The sequence below is a fragment of the Trichomonas vaginalis genome, chromosome V, assembly GCF_026262505.1.
Source record: "Trichomonas vaginalis G3 chromosome V, whole genome shotgun sequence".
In the NCBI taxonomy this organism is placed as follows: domain Eukaryota; phylum Parabasalia; order Trichomonadida; family Trichomonadidae; genus Trichomonas; species Trichomonas vaginalis.
Genome location: NC_067207.1, coordinates 29352965 through 29369140, shown reverse-complemented (window position 1 = coordinate 29369140; position 16176 = coordinate 29352965). Strand labels below are relative to the sequence as shown.

At 34.1% G+C, this 16176-nt stretch overlaps 8 protein-coding genes and 4 pseudogenes across 12 annotated transcripts, besides 1 other annotated feature; 8 read left to right on the top strand and 4 right to left on the bottom strand.

The window, feature by feature from the left end:
* Nucleotides 1–16176: part of a mobile genetic element that runs on past both edges of the window.
* Nucleotides 157–1010, top strand: TVAGG3_0424670 (annotated as a pseudogene). The gene has a single exon. A coding segment is annotated over exon 1 (854 nt).
* On the top strand, nt 1434–2048 carry TVAGG3_0424660 (uncharacterized protein; the record flags this gene model as incomplete). Its single annotated transcript, XM_051233544.1, has 1 exon — nt 1434–2048. The coding sequence occupies one exon, from the start codon at nt 1434–1436 to the stop codon at nt 2046–2048; it is 615 nt and encodes a 204-aa protein (XP_051103274.1).
* TVAGG3_0424650 (uncharacterized protein) lies at nt 2245–3009 on the bottom strand (the record flags this gene model as incomplete). Its single annotated transcript, XM_051233543.1, has 1 exon — nt 2245–3009. One exon carries the CDS (start codon nt 3007–3009, stop codon nt 2245–2247), a length of 765 nt encoding a protein of 254 aa, XP_051103273.1.
* Nucleotides 3027–5663, top strand: TVAGG3_0424640 (organellar and viral DNA polymerase type B; the record flags this gene model as incomplete). The annotated part of the gene is made up of 1 exon (XM_051233542.1): nt 3027–5663. The coding sequence occupies one exon, from the start codon at nt 3027–3029 to the stop codon at nt 5661–5663; it is 2637 nt and encodes an 878-aa protein (XP_051103272.1).
* TVAGG3_0424630 (integrase core domain containing protein family) lies at nt 5683–6768 on the top strand (the record flags this gene model as incomplete). The annotated part of the gene is made up of 1 exon (XM_051233541.1): nt 5683–6768. The coding sequence occupies one exon, from the start codon at nt 5683–5685 to the stop codon at nt 6766–6768; it is 1086 nt and encodes a 361-aa protein (XP_051103271.1).
* Nucleotides 7411–8352, top strand: TVAGG3_0424620 (organellar and viral DNA polymerase type B; the record flags this gene model as incomplete). Its single annotated transcript, XM_051233540.1, has 1 exon — nt 7411–8352. One exon carries the CDS (start codon nt 7411–7413, stop codon nt 8350–8352), a length of 942 nt encoding a protein of 313 aa, XP_051103270.1.
* Nucleotides 8633–9007, bottom strand: TVAGG3_0424610 (uncharacterized protein; the record flags this gene model as incomplete). The annotated part of the gene is made up of 1 exon (XM_051233539.1): nt 8633–9007. One exon carries the CDS (start codon nt 9005–9007, stop codon nt 8633–8635), a length of 375 nt encoding a protein of 124 aa, XP_051103269.1.
* Nucleotides 9115–9942, top strand: TVAGG3_0424600 (KilA, N-terminal/APSES-type HTH, DNA-binding family; the record flags this gene model as incomplete). Its single annotated transcript, XM_051233538.1, has 1 exon — nt 9115–9942. The coding sequence occupies one exon, from the start codon at nt 9115–9117 to the stop codon at nt 9940–9942; it is 828 nt and encodes a 275-aa protein (XP_051103268.1).
* On the bottom strand, nt 10389–10858 carry TVAGG3_0424590 (annotated as a pseudogene). The gene has a single exon. A coding segment is annotated over exon 1 (470 nt).
* TVAGG3_0424580 lies at nt 10950–12966 on the top strand (annotated as a pseudogene). Its single transcript has one exon. A coding segment is annotated over exon 1 (2017 nt).
* On the top strand, nt 13391–14697 carry TVAGG3_0424570 (annotated as a pseudogene). The gene has a single exon. A coding segment is annotated over exon 1 (1307 nt).
* TVAGG3_0424560 (HNH endonuclease family) lies at nt 14793–15197 on the bottom strand (the record flags this gene model as incomplete). The annotated part of the gene is made up of 1 exon (XM_051233537.1): nt 14793–15197. One exon carries the CDS (start codon nt 15195–15197, stop codon nt 14793–14795), a length of 405 nt encoding a protein of 134 aa, XP_051103267.1.

The window sequence follows — 16176 nt, the reverse complement described above, 5'->3', positions numbered from 1 at the left end:
TGACTTTCTTGAATTTTGGTTGGTTTCATCATAACGTGTTCATAGTATATCTTTATACTCTTGTCAGTTAGACTCGGTGCTATGTTCTGAATATTTCTGACTTGCATTTTTAATGGAGATAAAATGAAGCATTTAATACATGATGTAGATGAAGACATGAATGAAACTACAGACAAACTTAACTCTTCTCTCATTCTTCCTTTCAGTAAGGACTATGAGTTCTGTTCAAATGGTGTGTATTTCTATTGTGGAAAGATGGGGTCAGGTAAGACATTTAACCTCATTCGTCATATACTCATAACAGAGCGTTTAGGAAACGACTCTTACTATGACCAAATCATTATATCAGCAACTTCAGACTCTATGGATTCAACAGCGAAAACATTTATGTCAAAAGTTCAAGCTTCTGTCGTTAAAGTTCCAGACAGTGAACTCATTGAATTTCTTCAACGTTACATTCGACGTAAGAGGAAATATTATGCCATCGTAGAGTTCATACAGTCAGGAATGCAAAAGACTTCTGAGGAGATGGAAAGAATTATTGACAAACACACTTACGTCAGTACTCAGGAGTTTACGATATGAAACGACTGACAAACTACATTCTATCAAAACTTTCAAAATACCCCTTCAAAAAGTATCCTTCAAACACTCTGCTCGTTTGTGACGACTTCGCTGGTAAAGGTTTAGTGTCAAAACCAGACTCACCATTAGCTAACATCATTACTAAAGTCAGACATTACCATTTAACTGTAGCAATACTTATGCAAACATGGCGTTTTCTTGCTTTAAACATAAAACGTCTCATAACTGACTTCGTTATCTTTCAAGGTTTCTCACGTTATGATATTGAACTCATTTGGAAACAGTCAGGTATAACATTACCTTTTGAAGAAATTTGGGAAGCATATAAGTCTCTCATCTCTCCTCGTTCATACCTTGAGATTCATATCATGACTAATACCATTAAAGTCAAAAATATTCCATGGGAACGACCAACATTGTTTTAAATCTTATGCTTTAATTGACTGATGGTAAACAAATTCCATGCATCTCTGTCGCCATTTCTGTTAATATTTTTGCTGTCATTCATATCATCCACTTTCCCATCCGTTAGCTTTTGAGGATATGCGTTAGAATAGCTGTTCTTAAATGAAGGCTTTTCACCTTTTAGCGCATAAACTCTATAACTTTCTGCATACTTTATGTTTGAACCTCCTGAGCCATCATTGACATAAATTTTTATAGGCTTCCACCCTTTGTTCATATTCCTGCTTCTTCCCTTAGCTCTTTTGTTCAGTAGTTCTACATCTTTATACACAGCACCTGTCTCAGTGAATTCAACAATATTTTCATTCGTTAGCTTTACATTCAAACCCTTGTCGAGTATATTGTTCATTTCATACATATAAAAGGTTTTTATTCTATATGAAATGAGAAGCAAATCCATCTTAGCTGGTGCCGTTAATGTTCCAATTGAACCAACATCAAATGTTGACTCACGAACGACAAACAATATTGTCATAAAGAACTATAGTTCAGAGTGTTTGAAAGAAAAAGAACCAGATCTTAAGTCGGTGAATTTAAACACAGCTTCAAACGCTAACGCTACATCAGATGTTAAGTTAGAGTATCCACCACTGGACCAAGTTCTTTCAAGAGAAGCCAACGACAACCCTTACACAAATGTTCAAACAAATCCTTCAGATAACGTAGACCATTACCTTCTTCAGTTATACCAAACAATTTTACTCAAAGACGATAAGAAGCTTTTGACAAATCTTATAAGTAAGAACCAAATAATTCTAACAAAGGAGGACCTTGAAAATGTTATCTCACGAATAACAGGGAAACAATGTGTCATTGACTATCTCGACCCTGAAATCGAATGCTGTGGTCAAACTCCACTATTCATGAAAATAGGTAACATCCGCATCATTGAAACACCAGGTACTCCAGGAGTTGAGTTTAAGTATAAATATTCGAACGAGTATACAAAACTATCTACTTACTATAAGCTTTGTTTGAAATATGTTTTAGTAAATTAAAGCAATTTGTAATATCTATCCAAAACTTCTTCAACAGTATCGAATTCATCTTCATAATGCAAACCTAATCTTATTGACTTGGTGCAGTTTTCACTAACACAATATTTTTCTGTTCTCTTGACTGACATAACTAACTCATTTGTTTCATCAAACAGCAACAACCAAAGTTCATGACCTAATACATAACATTCATACTTTATATTTTTAGCTCTGAGTTCTCTTGTAAGCTGTTGCATTTAATATTTTCTAAAAAGTCAACTTCAACAGTCATTCGCACTGGTGCCTTCAGTTCTACAGGCTCTCCTTGAAAGTCAACTAGTCTAAATTGCATGTCTTTCAAATTATGAGGACTAATGCGAACCCATTTACCTAAATGAGTTGCTATGACAGGAACGTTTGGAATGAACATTGAATTGACTGCATAACAGAAAGACTTATATTCTACTGAACCTTTACTATTAACTCCTGAAATACCTGTGACATTAGCTATTTTAGACTCAATGTATAAACAATTACCATAACATACGTATGGAACAGATTTCATCTCAATCGTTTTGTCAACACTTTTCAAAGGAAATGTCATATGGTATGCACCCAAAAGAAGTTGTACTCTATGACTCATTCTTGGTATCTTAAACTCCTTCGCATAACTGAACTTCAATGTTCCCTCAGAAGAGAGTTCGACATCTATGTTGTCAATAGTTTCTTTATTTATGAGAGTATCTATGACTCCAGCAATTTTATCTATTCTATACCCAGCTCTATTAGGAAATGTTATAACACTTCTTTTGTCATCTATTTCAATCTCTATGAAATCTGTTTCATCTGTTATGACAAAAGTTGCGATAGTATTGAAGTCAACAACTCTGAAAGCAAGCGCTTCATTCTGAAGACCTAAGTTTGTTTGTAGCTTTACTGTCCCGTATTCGTTTGGGTCTGTACTTTGCAAATAGAACAACATTTTATTCTCATTAAAATATGACTATTGCTGCATATGCGTATGAAACAAATGAAGCAAGAAGAGCACATGAACTAGTAAACGAAAACTCAACTTTAACCATTGAAGGCAATGATTTAGTCATTGACGATGGAAAAACTAAAAAAGTCATTGATTTCGATACTTTTAACACTTATGACCCATTCATTACAACAAGCAAGGTTCCCATCATAAATGATGGAACGGTGCAATATATAAATTCTACAGTAGATGCCTCAATAGTGAAAGTATTAAATGTTCTCATTGAATTGTTAAAGAGCTTTCGATTTGACGACAACATTAAATGCCTAAAGAATTTAGTCATGAATGAGAAACAAATTCTCGGCGTTGCTGGTAGCAGTAATGATGTACACCTTATGACATTAGAATATTATAACGAACATAAAGATGAACTGAAAGGAGAGAAGGGTGACACCGGACCTCAAGGACCACAAGGAATACAAGGAATACAAGGAATACAAGGACCTCAAGGCGAAAACGGTTTGGATGGTGAAGATGGAAAGGATGGAAAAACTGCTAAATCATGGATATGGAACCTTATAAATACTGGTTTAACAGCTGCTTCATATGGAGTTCTTCAATACCAAATCGGAAAGATATGGGCAGTACTTGGTGAAGAAGTTTTAGATGACGTTAAAAATGCTTTGAACTTCATTTCAAATGGTTCGGATACTATTAAAACTTTATCTGGTTGGATGCAAGAAACAAGGAGTCAAATAGATACTGTAAGACGTATAGCAAACAATGCACGTACGGGATTGGATACTTTACGAGAAGCACAAAATACACTAAAGGAAGCAAATGATATTCTTGGCTCAGTATCAGACATGCATGAAGATTGGCTTAAAGGTATTGACAAATCTTTAAAAAATCACAGTCAGTCTATTGCTGACTACAAGAAAAGTATAGATTTTTTACATAGTGCTATGGACGTACATGATGGAAGCATAAGGAACTTACTTAATGCTAACAATAACTTACCAGGAACTATTAAAGCATTTATAAAGTCCTTTGTAAAACCCGGTGCTCTAACATTTAGGTCTTTGAGAGCAAGAGCATTGAAGTCAAGAGATGCAGAAACTCCAACAGAAACTCCAGAAGAACCACCAAAACCAACAGCTAATGAAATATTGTTCGAATATTTTCCAAGGTACTCTGTTCTCATTGCATACATTCAAGAAATACTTAAGAAAGCAGACTTGACTTTAGGAGATGATGAAAGTTCTGTATATCTTTCGTTCCAGTTTCAAATAGCAGAACTTTTGAGACAGATATGCTTAATGTATGACAACATCTCTGATTTCACAAGATATTATGACGACCATGACCCCGAACACGGTGAAGAAGAAGTTTTACAAACATCCATTAAGACAGGAAAGGTTTTAACTCAAAGTCTCATTATTGACACCAAAGATGGCGAAGTGGACGTTCTTCAAGAGCTGAAGAAAAATACTTCTTCGGGAGGTGGTGGTAGGCATGAACTTGAAATAAATGAGATAGAAGAGAAATTAGCCGAAAAAGCAGATAAAAACCATGTTCATTATATAAGTTCAGACGAACAGATTATAACGGACTACCATGGATATTTAACACGAACTGAAGAAGAAGTGAAGACAAAAGATGTTAATGAAAGAAGATATAAATACATTCGTGCTAAAGGTTATGACATAAGCTGTACTGTACAGTATGACACGGGTAAAGCACCAGAAGCATTTAGTTATAACGATGAAATTTATGCCTCTACTTTCTCTGTTAACGGTGTATTAGTTGAACCAAGATTTACATTGAGAGTTAAGACAAAAATAACCGTTGAAGATGCTATTAAAAGTAAAGCTGACAAAGATGAACTCGAAGCAATGAACAAAGTTTTGAAATCTCATAAACACAACATCTCCGATATAAATGAACTTCAAGCTACATTAGACAGTAAAGCCGACAAGAACCATACACATAAATCCTTCACTACTGTTAGAGCAGACGACATAATATTGAACTATACCCTTGGTTCAAGTGCACCTTTAGAGAATCCAAGTACAAGCGTAAAAGATACACTAAACTCCTTAAATAACAAATGTATGAACATTGAAGGTCATGCCAGAAACTTTGAAACACATGAACTACCAGCAATGTTAGACAAAAAAGCAGACAAAACAGAGCTTCAAACATTAAAGACAGAAATACTTCAAACATTATATCCTATAGACTCTATTTATACGTCAATGAACTCAACAAATCCAGCAAGTGTTTTAGGTTTTGGTACGTGGAAGCAGATTGTAGACAAATTCTTATACTGTGCTAGATATTCAAAGCAAACAGGAGGTTCGAAGAAAATTAAAGAAGCAAACCTTCCACCACACACTCATACAGGAACTACAAACACAACAGGTAATCATTCACATTCAATAACAAAAAGAGGTTATACAAATCTTGCAGCAGGTTCGGATAGACAGGGAATGAATAGATATGATATCTCAGATGACCCAGTAGATTCAAGCGCAGGTATTTTCTGTGGAACCACAGGAAATCATTCACACACTTTCACAACAAATCCAACAGGCTCGGGTGCAGATTATATGCCACCATTTGTGACTGTATTTGCATGGTACCGCGTTCAATGAAATCTTTAACTTTACATAAATGAGCTTGAAAGAAGTATTCGAACAACATCCATGGAGGTCTTTTAAGAAATTCAATGAAGCAGCAAAAAGTTGGGGATTTACTAACAGAGCTGAAGTGAAAAGGTTCTTTGACAAAAATGTTGTACATCAAACAAAAATAAACCCTTACGACTACTTTTTACCAATTTACTCCAACACTCCTGACGCATACCAATTTGACACTCTCATTCAAAGCAGAAAAGGAGGACATAAACCATTCCTCATCTTCATTAATGTTAACACTCGCAAAGCATATGCATATCCAATGAAAAATAAAGGAACTCATGAAGTGTTAAGAGTTTTACAAAAGTTTGTGGCAGAACATCATCCCACTTCATTAACATCAGACCAGGATTCAGCATACCTCAGCAATGAAATCACAGATTTTCTCATTAAGCATAACATAACTCACTACACTACTGAAGACCATAACCATAACATACTCGGTATCATTAACCGCTTCATAAGAACACTCAGAGATTTAAATCAAGAGCGAGACTTTACCGAAGAAACAATGAAATATTTTCTCGAAGTATATAATTCCTCAACACATTCTACAACAGGGCATACACCAAATTCAATGACACAACAACAAGAAGAAAAGTATATACAAAAGAAACGAAGTCAAACACAAAATATCAGAAATTCAACACAATTTACCCTCATTCCTGGTACAAAAGTTCGTGTAGTTCTTGACGACAAACCGTTGACAAAGAAACGTTTAAGGTTAAGTAGAAACTATTATATCGTAGACTCTACGCAAGGTAATGGATATCTTATAAAAGCTGCCGACGACTCCATTGCATTTTATCCTCGACATAAATTAGTTGAAAGTAGTAATGGCAAACTTGCTGAAACCATTGACGAAGCAAAGCGAGGAGTGGTTATTGAAATACTTGGCTATAACATAAACGATGACACTTATAAAGTAAGATATGAAGGAGGTGTTGAAGATGTTATACCATCTAAGAACTTGAGAGAGTCAAAGCCAACACATCTGGGACCATTAGAGCGGGAGTACTGGAAAGACAAAAATATGCCAGAAAGAATAAGAAAATTCATCTAAACTTTTTCATTAGATGTAAATCAGACATGAATGAGAACAATCATGGAATTATTAATGGTACCATTTATTTACACCAAAAATAATGTTTAGGGTAGATGGTTAGATCTAACCTCATTTCTAACCTCATTTCTAACCTCTTGAATGTGTCGAAACTTCTTCATCGTAATGAATGTGTCAAACATGAGCGTAAATGAATGTGTCGAAACTTCTTCATCGTATATGTTTACGTTAATGGTTTCATCGTATATGCTTTGTCAAACATGAGCGTAAATGAATGTAAATGATCCAAAAATAATGTTTAGGGTAGATGGTTAGATCTAACCTCATTTCTAACCTCTTTTCTAACCTCTTTTCTACCCTCTTGAATTTTCATGACTTCTTCATCGTATATGCTTTGTCAAACATGAGCGTAAATGAATGTGTCGAAACTTCTTCATCGTAATGAGCGTAAATGAATGTGTCGAAACTTCTTCATCGTAATGAGTGTAAATGATCCAAAAATAATGTTTAGGGTAGAAGGGTAGATCTAACCTCATTTCTAACCTCATTTCTACCCTCGTGAATTTTCATGAATTTCCTTATGAAAGAAAAAAATAAAGTTAGTTTTATTTTTATTTATTTTTTTATCTTGTATGTAAAGATATGATTTCAACAATAGGTTCTACAACACTTCAAACAACAACTTCACCAAACTCTTTAGTTATGAATCCAACATCTATGTTAGTTGAGATGAAAAGCTTCATTCCTTCTTCATATACTTTCGAAACAACAATCCAGAAGACAAAGCAAGAACTTTTAACAAGTACTTTGGACTGTTGTGCGAAAGATGAACAAAATGAACAATATCTTTATGAAATGCAGGACATTATTGACCATTTACCCAAATTGCCTGAAATCCAACAACAAAAGCTCACTATTCCTGAATTCGATGAAATAGAAGTAAAAACAACCGACTCAGTAGAAATAAAGAAGTTCATACGTAAAGTAAATTATGAGTTTCTAGGATTTCATTGCAACCATAAAGTTATGGACAAAGATTGCGACATGGTATATAAGAACATCTCTGACATATATAAATCGGAGGAGTTTAAGACATACGACAACTTTGTTTCGTTAGTTGCTGAATGTGTATGGCAGATAAGAGATAAAGATAGAAGAGGTAAAGTATGGAACGGACAAATAAAACCAGCAGCTTTTGAGTTAAAGAAAACCATTGACGCCTTAGTTGTTCTAGCAGGTCAAATTTCAATGTATAACGCAAAAATGAACCCACAATGTTCAAAATGTAAAGCAGCAATAAGGAAATATAACTACTCCGTCAAAGAGATAGAACGTATGAGAAACGACTATGCTGACTTAAAGAAAGAAGAAGAGAAACCAGCAGAAGATAAAATGGATATGTTAGCATTTCTGAACAAAAACTATCCAACAGTTGACGATTTCCTATTATCTGATGTCAAGAATAAGTATAAAGAAACCTTCGGCATAGTTAAAATTTTTGATATCCTTCGTGAAGAAATAGAAGCTACGAAATTGTTTAAAATTTCGCGAATTCATAACGTTTACCATGTAAAACGGTTATAAATAATGAGGGTAGAAATGAGGGTAGAAATGAGGTTAGATCTAACCATCTACCCTAAACATTATTTTTGCCGAATTCTGTATAAAATTCTTGAGTTTTCTACGATGTTAGAAATGAGGGTAGAAATGAGGTTAGATCTAACCATCTACCCTAAACATTATTTTTGCCGAATTCTGTATAAAATTCTTGAGTTTTCTACGATGTTAGAAATGAGGGTAGAAATGAGGGTAGAAATGAGGTTAGATCTAACCATCTACCCTAAACATTATTTTTGACGTAAATTTATTTCCATTTGGCTTCCCACCGCATAAGATATTCATACGTGTTTGTAAGACATTCATTAAACTTCTTTTCTATTGCATCTAATCTTGCGTTATTTTTTTCAATAACTTGTCTGTATTCTTCATCATCTCCAGCAGTGTTTGGGTCTTCACGTTTAAAATATTCATTGTTAACCAATTTTTTATCTACAAATTTTATTAGTGTTTGATTCACTTCGTTATGATAACGGTCATATTCTTTCAATACGTAAGTGAAGACAAAATGCGTCGTACCTTCAATCTTAAAGCTTAAAGAACTTTCAACACAGTTTTGAGGGTCTGTCAGTGCGTCAATGAGATAGTATTCGAAGTCAGTCAATAATCTTTTTAAAGTCATTTCATACAGGATAAAATTTAATGTTGTGAAGAAATAGTGTTTAACACAGAAAAAATAACGCTAATTTTATTTTTATTTATTTTTTTATTTTGTATGTAAAGACAGTAATGTCAACATCAGAGAACACAACAATTGCTATCGTTCATGAAGCCATAAATGAAGAATACGAGTACATACAGTATAACAAACAGTTACGTCTCATTCGTTCAGTCAAAGATGACATGTACCAAATGCAAAGTATAATGAATGCTCTTCAGTCTACAAAGCAAGCATATCATTGGTTTGAAAACCAACAGACAAAAGAACTTTTAGAAGAATTTCCTCATATGTTTGCTACCCTCGGAAAACCGAGGGTAGAGATTCCGTACGAAAATCGCAAGAATTTGGCTCCTGGTTTGAGAGGTTATTATGTTCATAGACTTTTAGTAAATGCTGTAGCAATGTGGGCTTCACCTCGTTATGCTTGTTATATTTTCATGATGTTAGATGAACTATATAAAGCAGAACGTGGAGAGATGGAAAAGAAACTTCAAGCAAAAGATGAAGTCATTGAATCCAAAGACAAAAGCATACAGAAAAGAATACCACGTTCAGTACCAAAAGGAAAGGAAAAAAGCTATAAGTATATGATATATACTAAAGAGATGGAGAAAGAAGAAGATAAAGATATGGTTATGTTGCATTTAGTGAGAAGAAACAACAAGAGCTTTTATGACCTCGCTAAAATATATAAATCTGACAGAAACTGGTTCTATCGTGAAAACTTACCGATTTCAATGACACCGAATGAGCAAATAAAGGAAATTGTCAAAAATACTCTTCCTCAAACACACTATGACATCAACGGTTGTACAATACTTACATTCAAAGAAGACTTACCGCTACTGAAAGAAAAGATAACAGAATATTTCGATAACTTCAAAGAGGAAGAATGAAAACTTACCGATTTCAATGAAAAACATTAACTTTTTGACGAAGTGAAGATTTGCACTTTGTCAAAATTTAATGAAAACTTACCGATTTCAATGAAAAACATTAACTTTTTGACGAAGTGAAGATTTGCACTTTGTCAAAATTTAATGAAAACTTACCGATTTCAATGAAAAACATTAACTTTTTGACGAAGTGAAGATTTGCACTTTGTCAAAATTTAATGAAAACTTACCGATTTCAATGAAAAACATTAACTTTTTGACGAAGTGAAGATTTGCACTTTGTCAAAATTTAATGAAAAACATTAACGTAAACATTAACGATAAAATTTATTTCCTGGACTGTTGTCAAAATGTCATGTTGTCATCATTTTTAAAAGAAGTTAATTTAACCTGGTAGCACATGGTGACGTGGTGACACTTTCAGTTATTCAAAAATATATTTTTGCTTAAATAACTTCAGGGTCTATTTCTTCAACCATTCACTTCCTTCGTCAATGTCAATAGAAGCTTCTTCAACCTTTGGTAAGAACTTTTGTATGACATCTTTGTTCGTTATTGTCTTCAGAGATGAAGGATAATATTTCACATGTTTCACCCTTCTTATATTCTTTCTGTTCGGAAAGATTCATAGCAATACTGAAGAAGTCAATGTTAGAGTTCTTTATAACAGTATAATGAGTATCTTTGACATTCACGAAGAAACCTTTTGTTTCAAAACTACTGCTAACTCTTGTGAAGTATAACGTTTGCGGTCAATGACGATAGCTAATGGTCTGACATACTGACCGAACTTAGATTCTTTCACAAACTTCTTGTTAAAGATAACATTAACATTTGCAGCACCATTGAACTCATTCTTGATGGCAGTAGCGAGAGCATTGTATGAAAAGAACTTGCAATCTTGCATGTGTTTCATTAAAATAAAAATATTAAATTATTTTGAAAAATAACTTAAAAAAATCTAATCTAGTTTTTTCAAAAAAATATTTTTTTATTTCCTACTAAAGATGTATCGGAAGTTGTCTAAGTTAGAACACTCGGAAATAAAACAACTTCTTACAGAAGCTAACATAGATGTTGCAAAACATTACGCGACAAACAAAAAAGCACTCGCTGACATCCTCAATGACTACAATGGTGAAATAACTTATGATAGAATTCATGAGTTCATAAAGCCGCAACGCGCGACGGCGAAGTCCATGCAAGAGCATTTCCTTTAAATGACGTTGCTATTGACTTATATCATAGACGTCAGTAGCCACATCAGTAAGGCGCGAGATGTATACATATGCGACGTTGAAACAAGAAGAGACGACACACTGAAACAACAGAGAAGAGAGATGTTTAAGAGCGCTATAGAACAAGTTCGCAAAGCTAACGATGTCATTCGTTCCATTGACGACAAACCAAAAGAAGGTGAGAGATGGTTAAAGAAAGATGAAGAGAATAGGAAGGAAATGTGAAGTCAGGCAATAGACTCATTGACTTTAACATCGAAGCTTTAGATGAACCAAAAGACTACTTACACAAACATTTCGGTAAGGTTTTCATGAGACTCTTAGAGAAGATTAAAATAAACTCCAACAAAGATGGATGGTATGTTATAAACTTGGTGGAAAGTATGAATGTTCTACGTTAAACCTCAATAATATTGGAACATTACTACATCAGCTCTTGAAGGAGAACTTTATATCAGAGATAGAAGCAAATGCTGCAGGTATTGTTGAAATGCACTATGACTTCTTCTTGACAAACATAAAGAATCTTACTGAAATAAAGATGTATGATTTAACAGAATATGAAGGCTTAACGATGTCAGATGTAAAGAAAGGAAACCAAAAGAGACCATATAGAGATGAAAGCACACTGACAAATGACCAGAAAAGATTTTGGAAGCTCTAAACAAACAGGAAACCAGCACTTATAGAACTTTGGAAAGATAATGGTGAAAGAAGTTTTTATAAGAAGAGAAGCGGTCAGTTCTGGAAGTATCTTTGCACATTACCTATAAAATCTTGAACGCTACCAAAATCTTCAATGAACTGAACAAAAGAACTGCAACACTTATGACAGAAGACAATTGTTTCGTTTATGCTTGCATTCAGCTGGAGTAGATGAAGAAACTATTGACCACATGAGAGAAGTCATTCGTGTTAGAGACTTTCCTCAAAGTAAAGTACAAGAAATTTCTGACGCAACAAGTATAGCATTTAATGTTACCATTGGTTATTTCAATGACTCAAGACATAATGAAATAAAGAGATACATACCAAAAGAATGTGAAACTGTTTCGAACTATTGACTTACTTCTTGTTGAAGACACTACATGCTAAACGAAAGATTACCAATGACAACATATTTCATTCGCAACTATATAGAAATCTTGAAGGAGTGTGGTGGAATGAACATTGAGAAACAGATGAAGATTTATACAAAGAGAGAAGATAAATACATTGTTCGCATGGATAGAACTACACCGCTATGGGATGTTATGAAAACATTGTGGGAGTGCAAATATTTCGAACCTATTTCTTATGGAGAACTTTTCACATATACGACTGACTTATATAAACAGAACCTTGCACCATTTAAAGATTTGACATATGCTCCAAAGTATTGTGTACAACTGAAGAAGAAAGCCGAGTCAAAAGAAGTAAATAAAAATAAGTGCAAGTTCATTCCTGAGCACGTTTTCTTTGCTGACTTTGAGTGTAGTACCGATGGCTTTCATAAAGCTTTTAACATCTGTTATGACAGTGAAGATGGTTCAGTGAGTGAAAGCATATGGGGTCAGAACTGTGCAACAGAATTTTTGGAGCGACTTCCTGACAAGAGTTTAATATATTTCCATAACCTCAGTTATGATATAAACTTCATCTTAAGACACATGACAGAAGTGAAAGGAACTCCCATCATTAAAGGTTCACGAACAATGCAAATAACCGGTTTATATAAAGGACGGGCAATTATTATAAAAGACTCTTACAGTGTTATAAATAAGAAGCTTAAACTATTTCCTGCTATGTTTAACTTACAAACAGGACCGAAAGAAGTATTTCCATACAATTACTACAGCAGTGTTTTGTTAGCAAATGACAACAGAACTGGTGTCATTTCTGAAGCATGTAAGTTTGTAAAAGATATTGAAACGTTCATGAAAAACATAGATTCCATCAAAGGTTGCAGAATAGATGAAAACCACTTCGACTTAGAAAAGTATAGCACGTTTTACTGCAAACAAGATGTAAGAATTTTAAGAGAAGGTTTTGTAAAGTTCCGCAATGACTTATTGAAAGAGTTTGATTTAAACGTTTATGACTACGTTAGTATTTGTTCTATTGCTAACAAATTGTTTGAGAACAGAGTATACTTCCCGAATGGAAATCTTTATGACCTCTCAAATAAACCAAGAGAATTTATTTCGAGATGCATTCAAGGTGGAAGATGTATGTTGTCAGATAACATGAAACAAAGAGCGAAAAGAAACTCATTGCTGACTTCGACGCTGTTTCATTATATCCATCCGCTATAGCAAGACTTTATACTTTAGAAGGAATTCCAAAAGTATTGAAGGATGAGATGTTAAGCACAGAGTATCTCATGAGACATTTATTCGATGACGACCAAAAGGAACCCATTGGTGAAAAGTTTATGTCTGGCTTCTTTGTTCTCATTAAGATAAAAGAGATTGGCATACATAGACACTTTCCTTTAATAGTTTGTGACCCTGAACTAAATCCAGAACTTAACGTTCCCAGAAGTTCAAACACTTGCTGTTTAATGTATGTTGACCATATAACATTACAAGACCTCATAAAATATCAAGGTGTCAAATGTGAAGTGTTGCAAGGATACTATTACGATGGAAACAGAGATATTAGAATAAGAGATGAAGTAAAGAAGTTGTTTGAGTTAAGGTTAAAGTATAAGAAAGAAGGAAATCCTTTGCAAGAAAATATAAAGCTCATTCTGAACAGTATTTATGGCAAAACTATTCTATCTCCTATTGAGTCAAAAATAACCATAGTAAATGACAAAGATGCTATAAGATATGCCATCAGAAACTACAACCATATAGTGAAGTTCGAAGGTTTGGATGGTTCAGATAAAACTATTTTCAAGCTAACGAAAAGCATTTGCAGACACTTTAACTTCTGTCCACTTGGTGTAAATATTCTATCAATGTCGAAGAGAATAATGAATGAAGTATTCTGTACTGCTGAGGACATGGGACTTCAAATATTTTACCAGGACTGTGATAGCATGCATATTTTCAATGAAGACATACCAAAGCTTGCAGCAGAGTTTAAGAAGAGATACGGTCGCGAACTTATAGGAAAGAACCTTGGTCAATTTCATTCTGACTTCGCAGAAATAACACCTGGAAAACAAAGTTTAGCATACAAGTCAATATTTTGTGGAAAGAAGACCTACATAGACTTACTCACTAACGATTTAAATGAAGTTGCATTCCATGCACGTTGCAAAGGTGTCAAACAAGACGTCCTTGCTTTAACAGCAAATGAAATGTTTCCTGAAGCTATACAATGCTATTACAATGAAGATAAGAACATTCACATACCTGTTGGAACATATGACAAAGACTCTGAGTTCAGTTTAATGAAACTTTACAAAGCACTTTATGACGGTCAAGAGATTGGATTTGACTTATGTAAGTCTTCTAGTCCTTGCTTTGCTGAAAAGTTTAACTTCTCAATAACGACTAAAACAAGCTTTATTCGTAAGTTGAAGTTCTGAGGTCATGAATGAGGTCATGAATGAGGTCATTTATTTTTGTCAGCAGTGAGACCATTCGTGATAAAAATAATGAGGTCATATATTTTTGTCATTTATACATAACCATTGTCTCTCTTAAACTTTGCAATAGACAGCTTTGTTCTTCTTCCTTCTACATCTGTAATGTTTATATAATCTTTGTTATACTGTCTTAAGACATTCATTCGTCTGTATTGAGTTCCCATGAAATAGTAAAAGACATCTTCACTTGGGACATAGTAGTAGTTCTCTAACGTGTGATATGAGTATTGTATAATTTCAACAGCGTCTTCAGGAAGAGAGTCAACAATGTCAAACCAATAGCCATTTGAACCAGAAATATTTCTCATGTTTTCTCTTCTTGTCGTCCATCTTAAGTTCGAGATATGAAAGTCTCCTCTGTCTCTGTTTATATGGTCTACTTCACGAAGTCCTTCAGGGTTCGGAATGAAAGTTTCTGCAACTATTCTATGTTTCATCAGCTTGTGTTTGTTTAAATTTACACAAATATAACCATCTCCTTGGTCAAACTCACTAACAACTCTTTTATTGCTTATACGTCTAATTGGATAAGGGTACTCTGAAAAGATTTCATAGTCATTGTCATGCTCGAGTGTTTGCCAATGTCCTTCACCTTCCATGCCTTTCACTCAAATAAAATTTTCAGAAAAAAATAAAACTAGCGTAGATTTTACAATACTGCGATGGTAGAGTTTAAGAGTTGTGTTTCAATGTAGAGACAGTCCTTATGGTCTGGAGGTAAGAACACTGGGCAGTTATGGTCATGAGTGGAGAACATGTCTATCCAAAACTCACGATTGAAGCCAGTTAATTTATAGTATTTAGGGTTAGGAAGTGGTGAAGTTCTTGTATGACCAATGAACTCATTTTCAACTCCCTTACTTAAGTTTGAATATAATATAGCTTGCTTTCTATCCCAAATGCCAGGTGTTACAATCTTTGAAAATTCATTTTTCCTCGGAAGCATTGCATCATAATTGAAAACATTCTTGAAGTCTTCATTGGGTTCAGAGATTTGAAATCTTATACGTAATGGATTTTCTTTCTCTTTAGCGACTTCATTGAATGGTGAGAATACAATGAATTGACAGTCATGTGTTCCATCTTCATTTTCATTAAATTCATAATGAAAGTCTATAAGTTGTGGCCGACTACCTTCTTCCTTCAGTTGTGCAAGAAACTCACGTAAAGGCTGTAAAGTTTGTACTTCAATGTTGAACTTTTTCTCGAACATCTCATTAAATGAAATCATACATTGCAACAATGTTGTATCGTCTTTAAAGTATTTGTATATGTGAATGTTTTGGGCGCTTAAAGACTGTTCGTCATTTTCTATCTCGACTTGAAGTATAAAGTCAACCTTTCTGAAAGCACGTGTTATATACATAGATGTTATGCCAATGTACTTCTCTTCATTTATGTTCACAATCCAGTCTG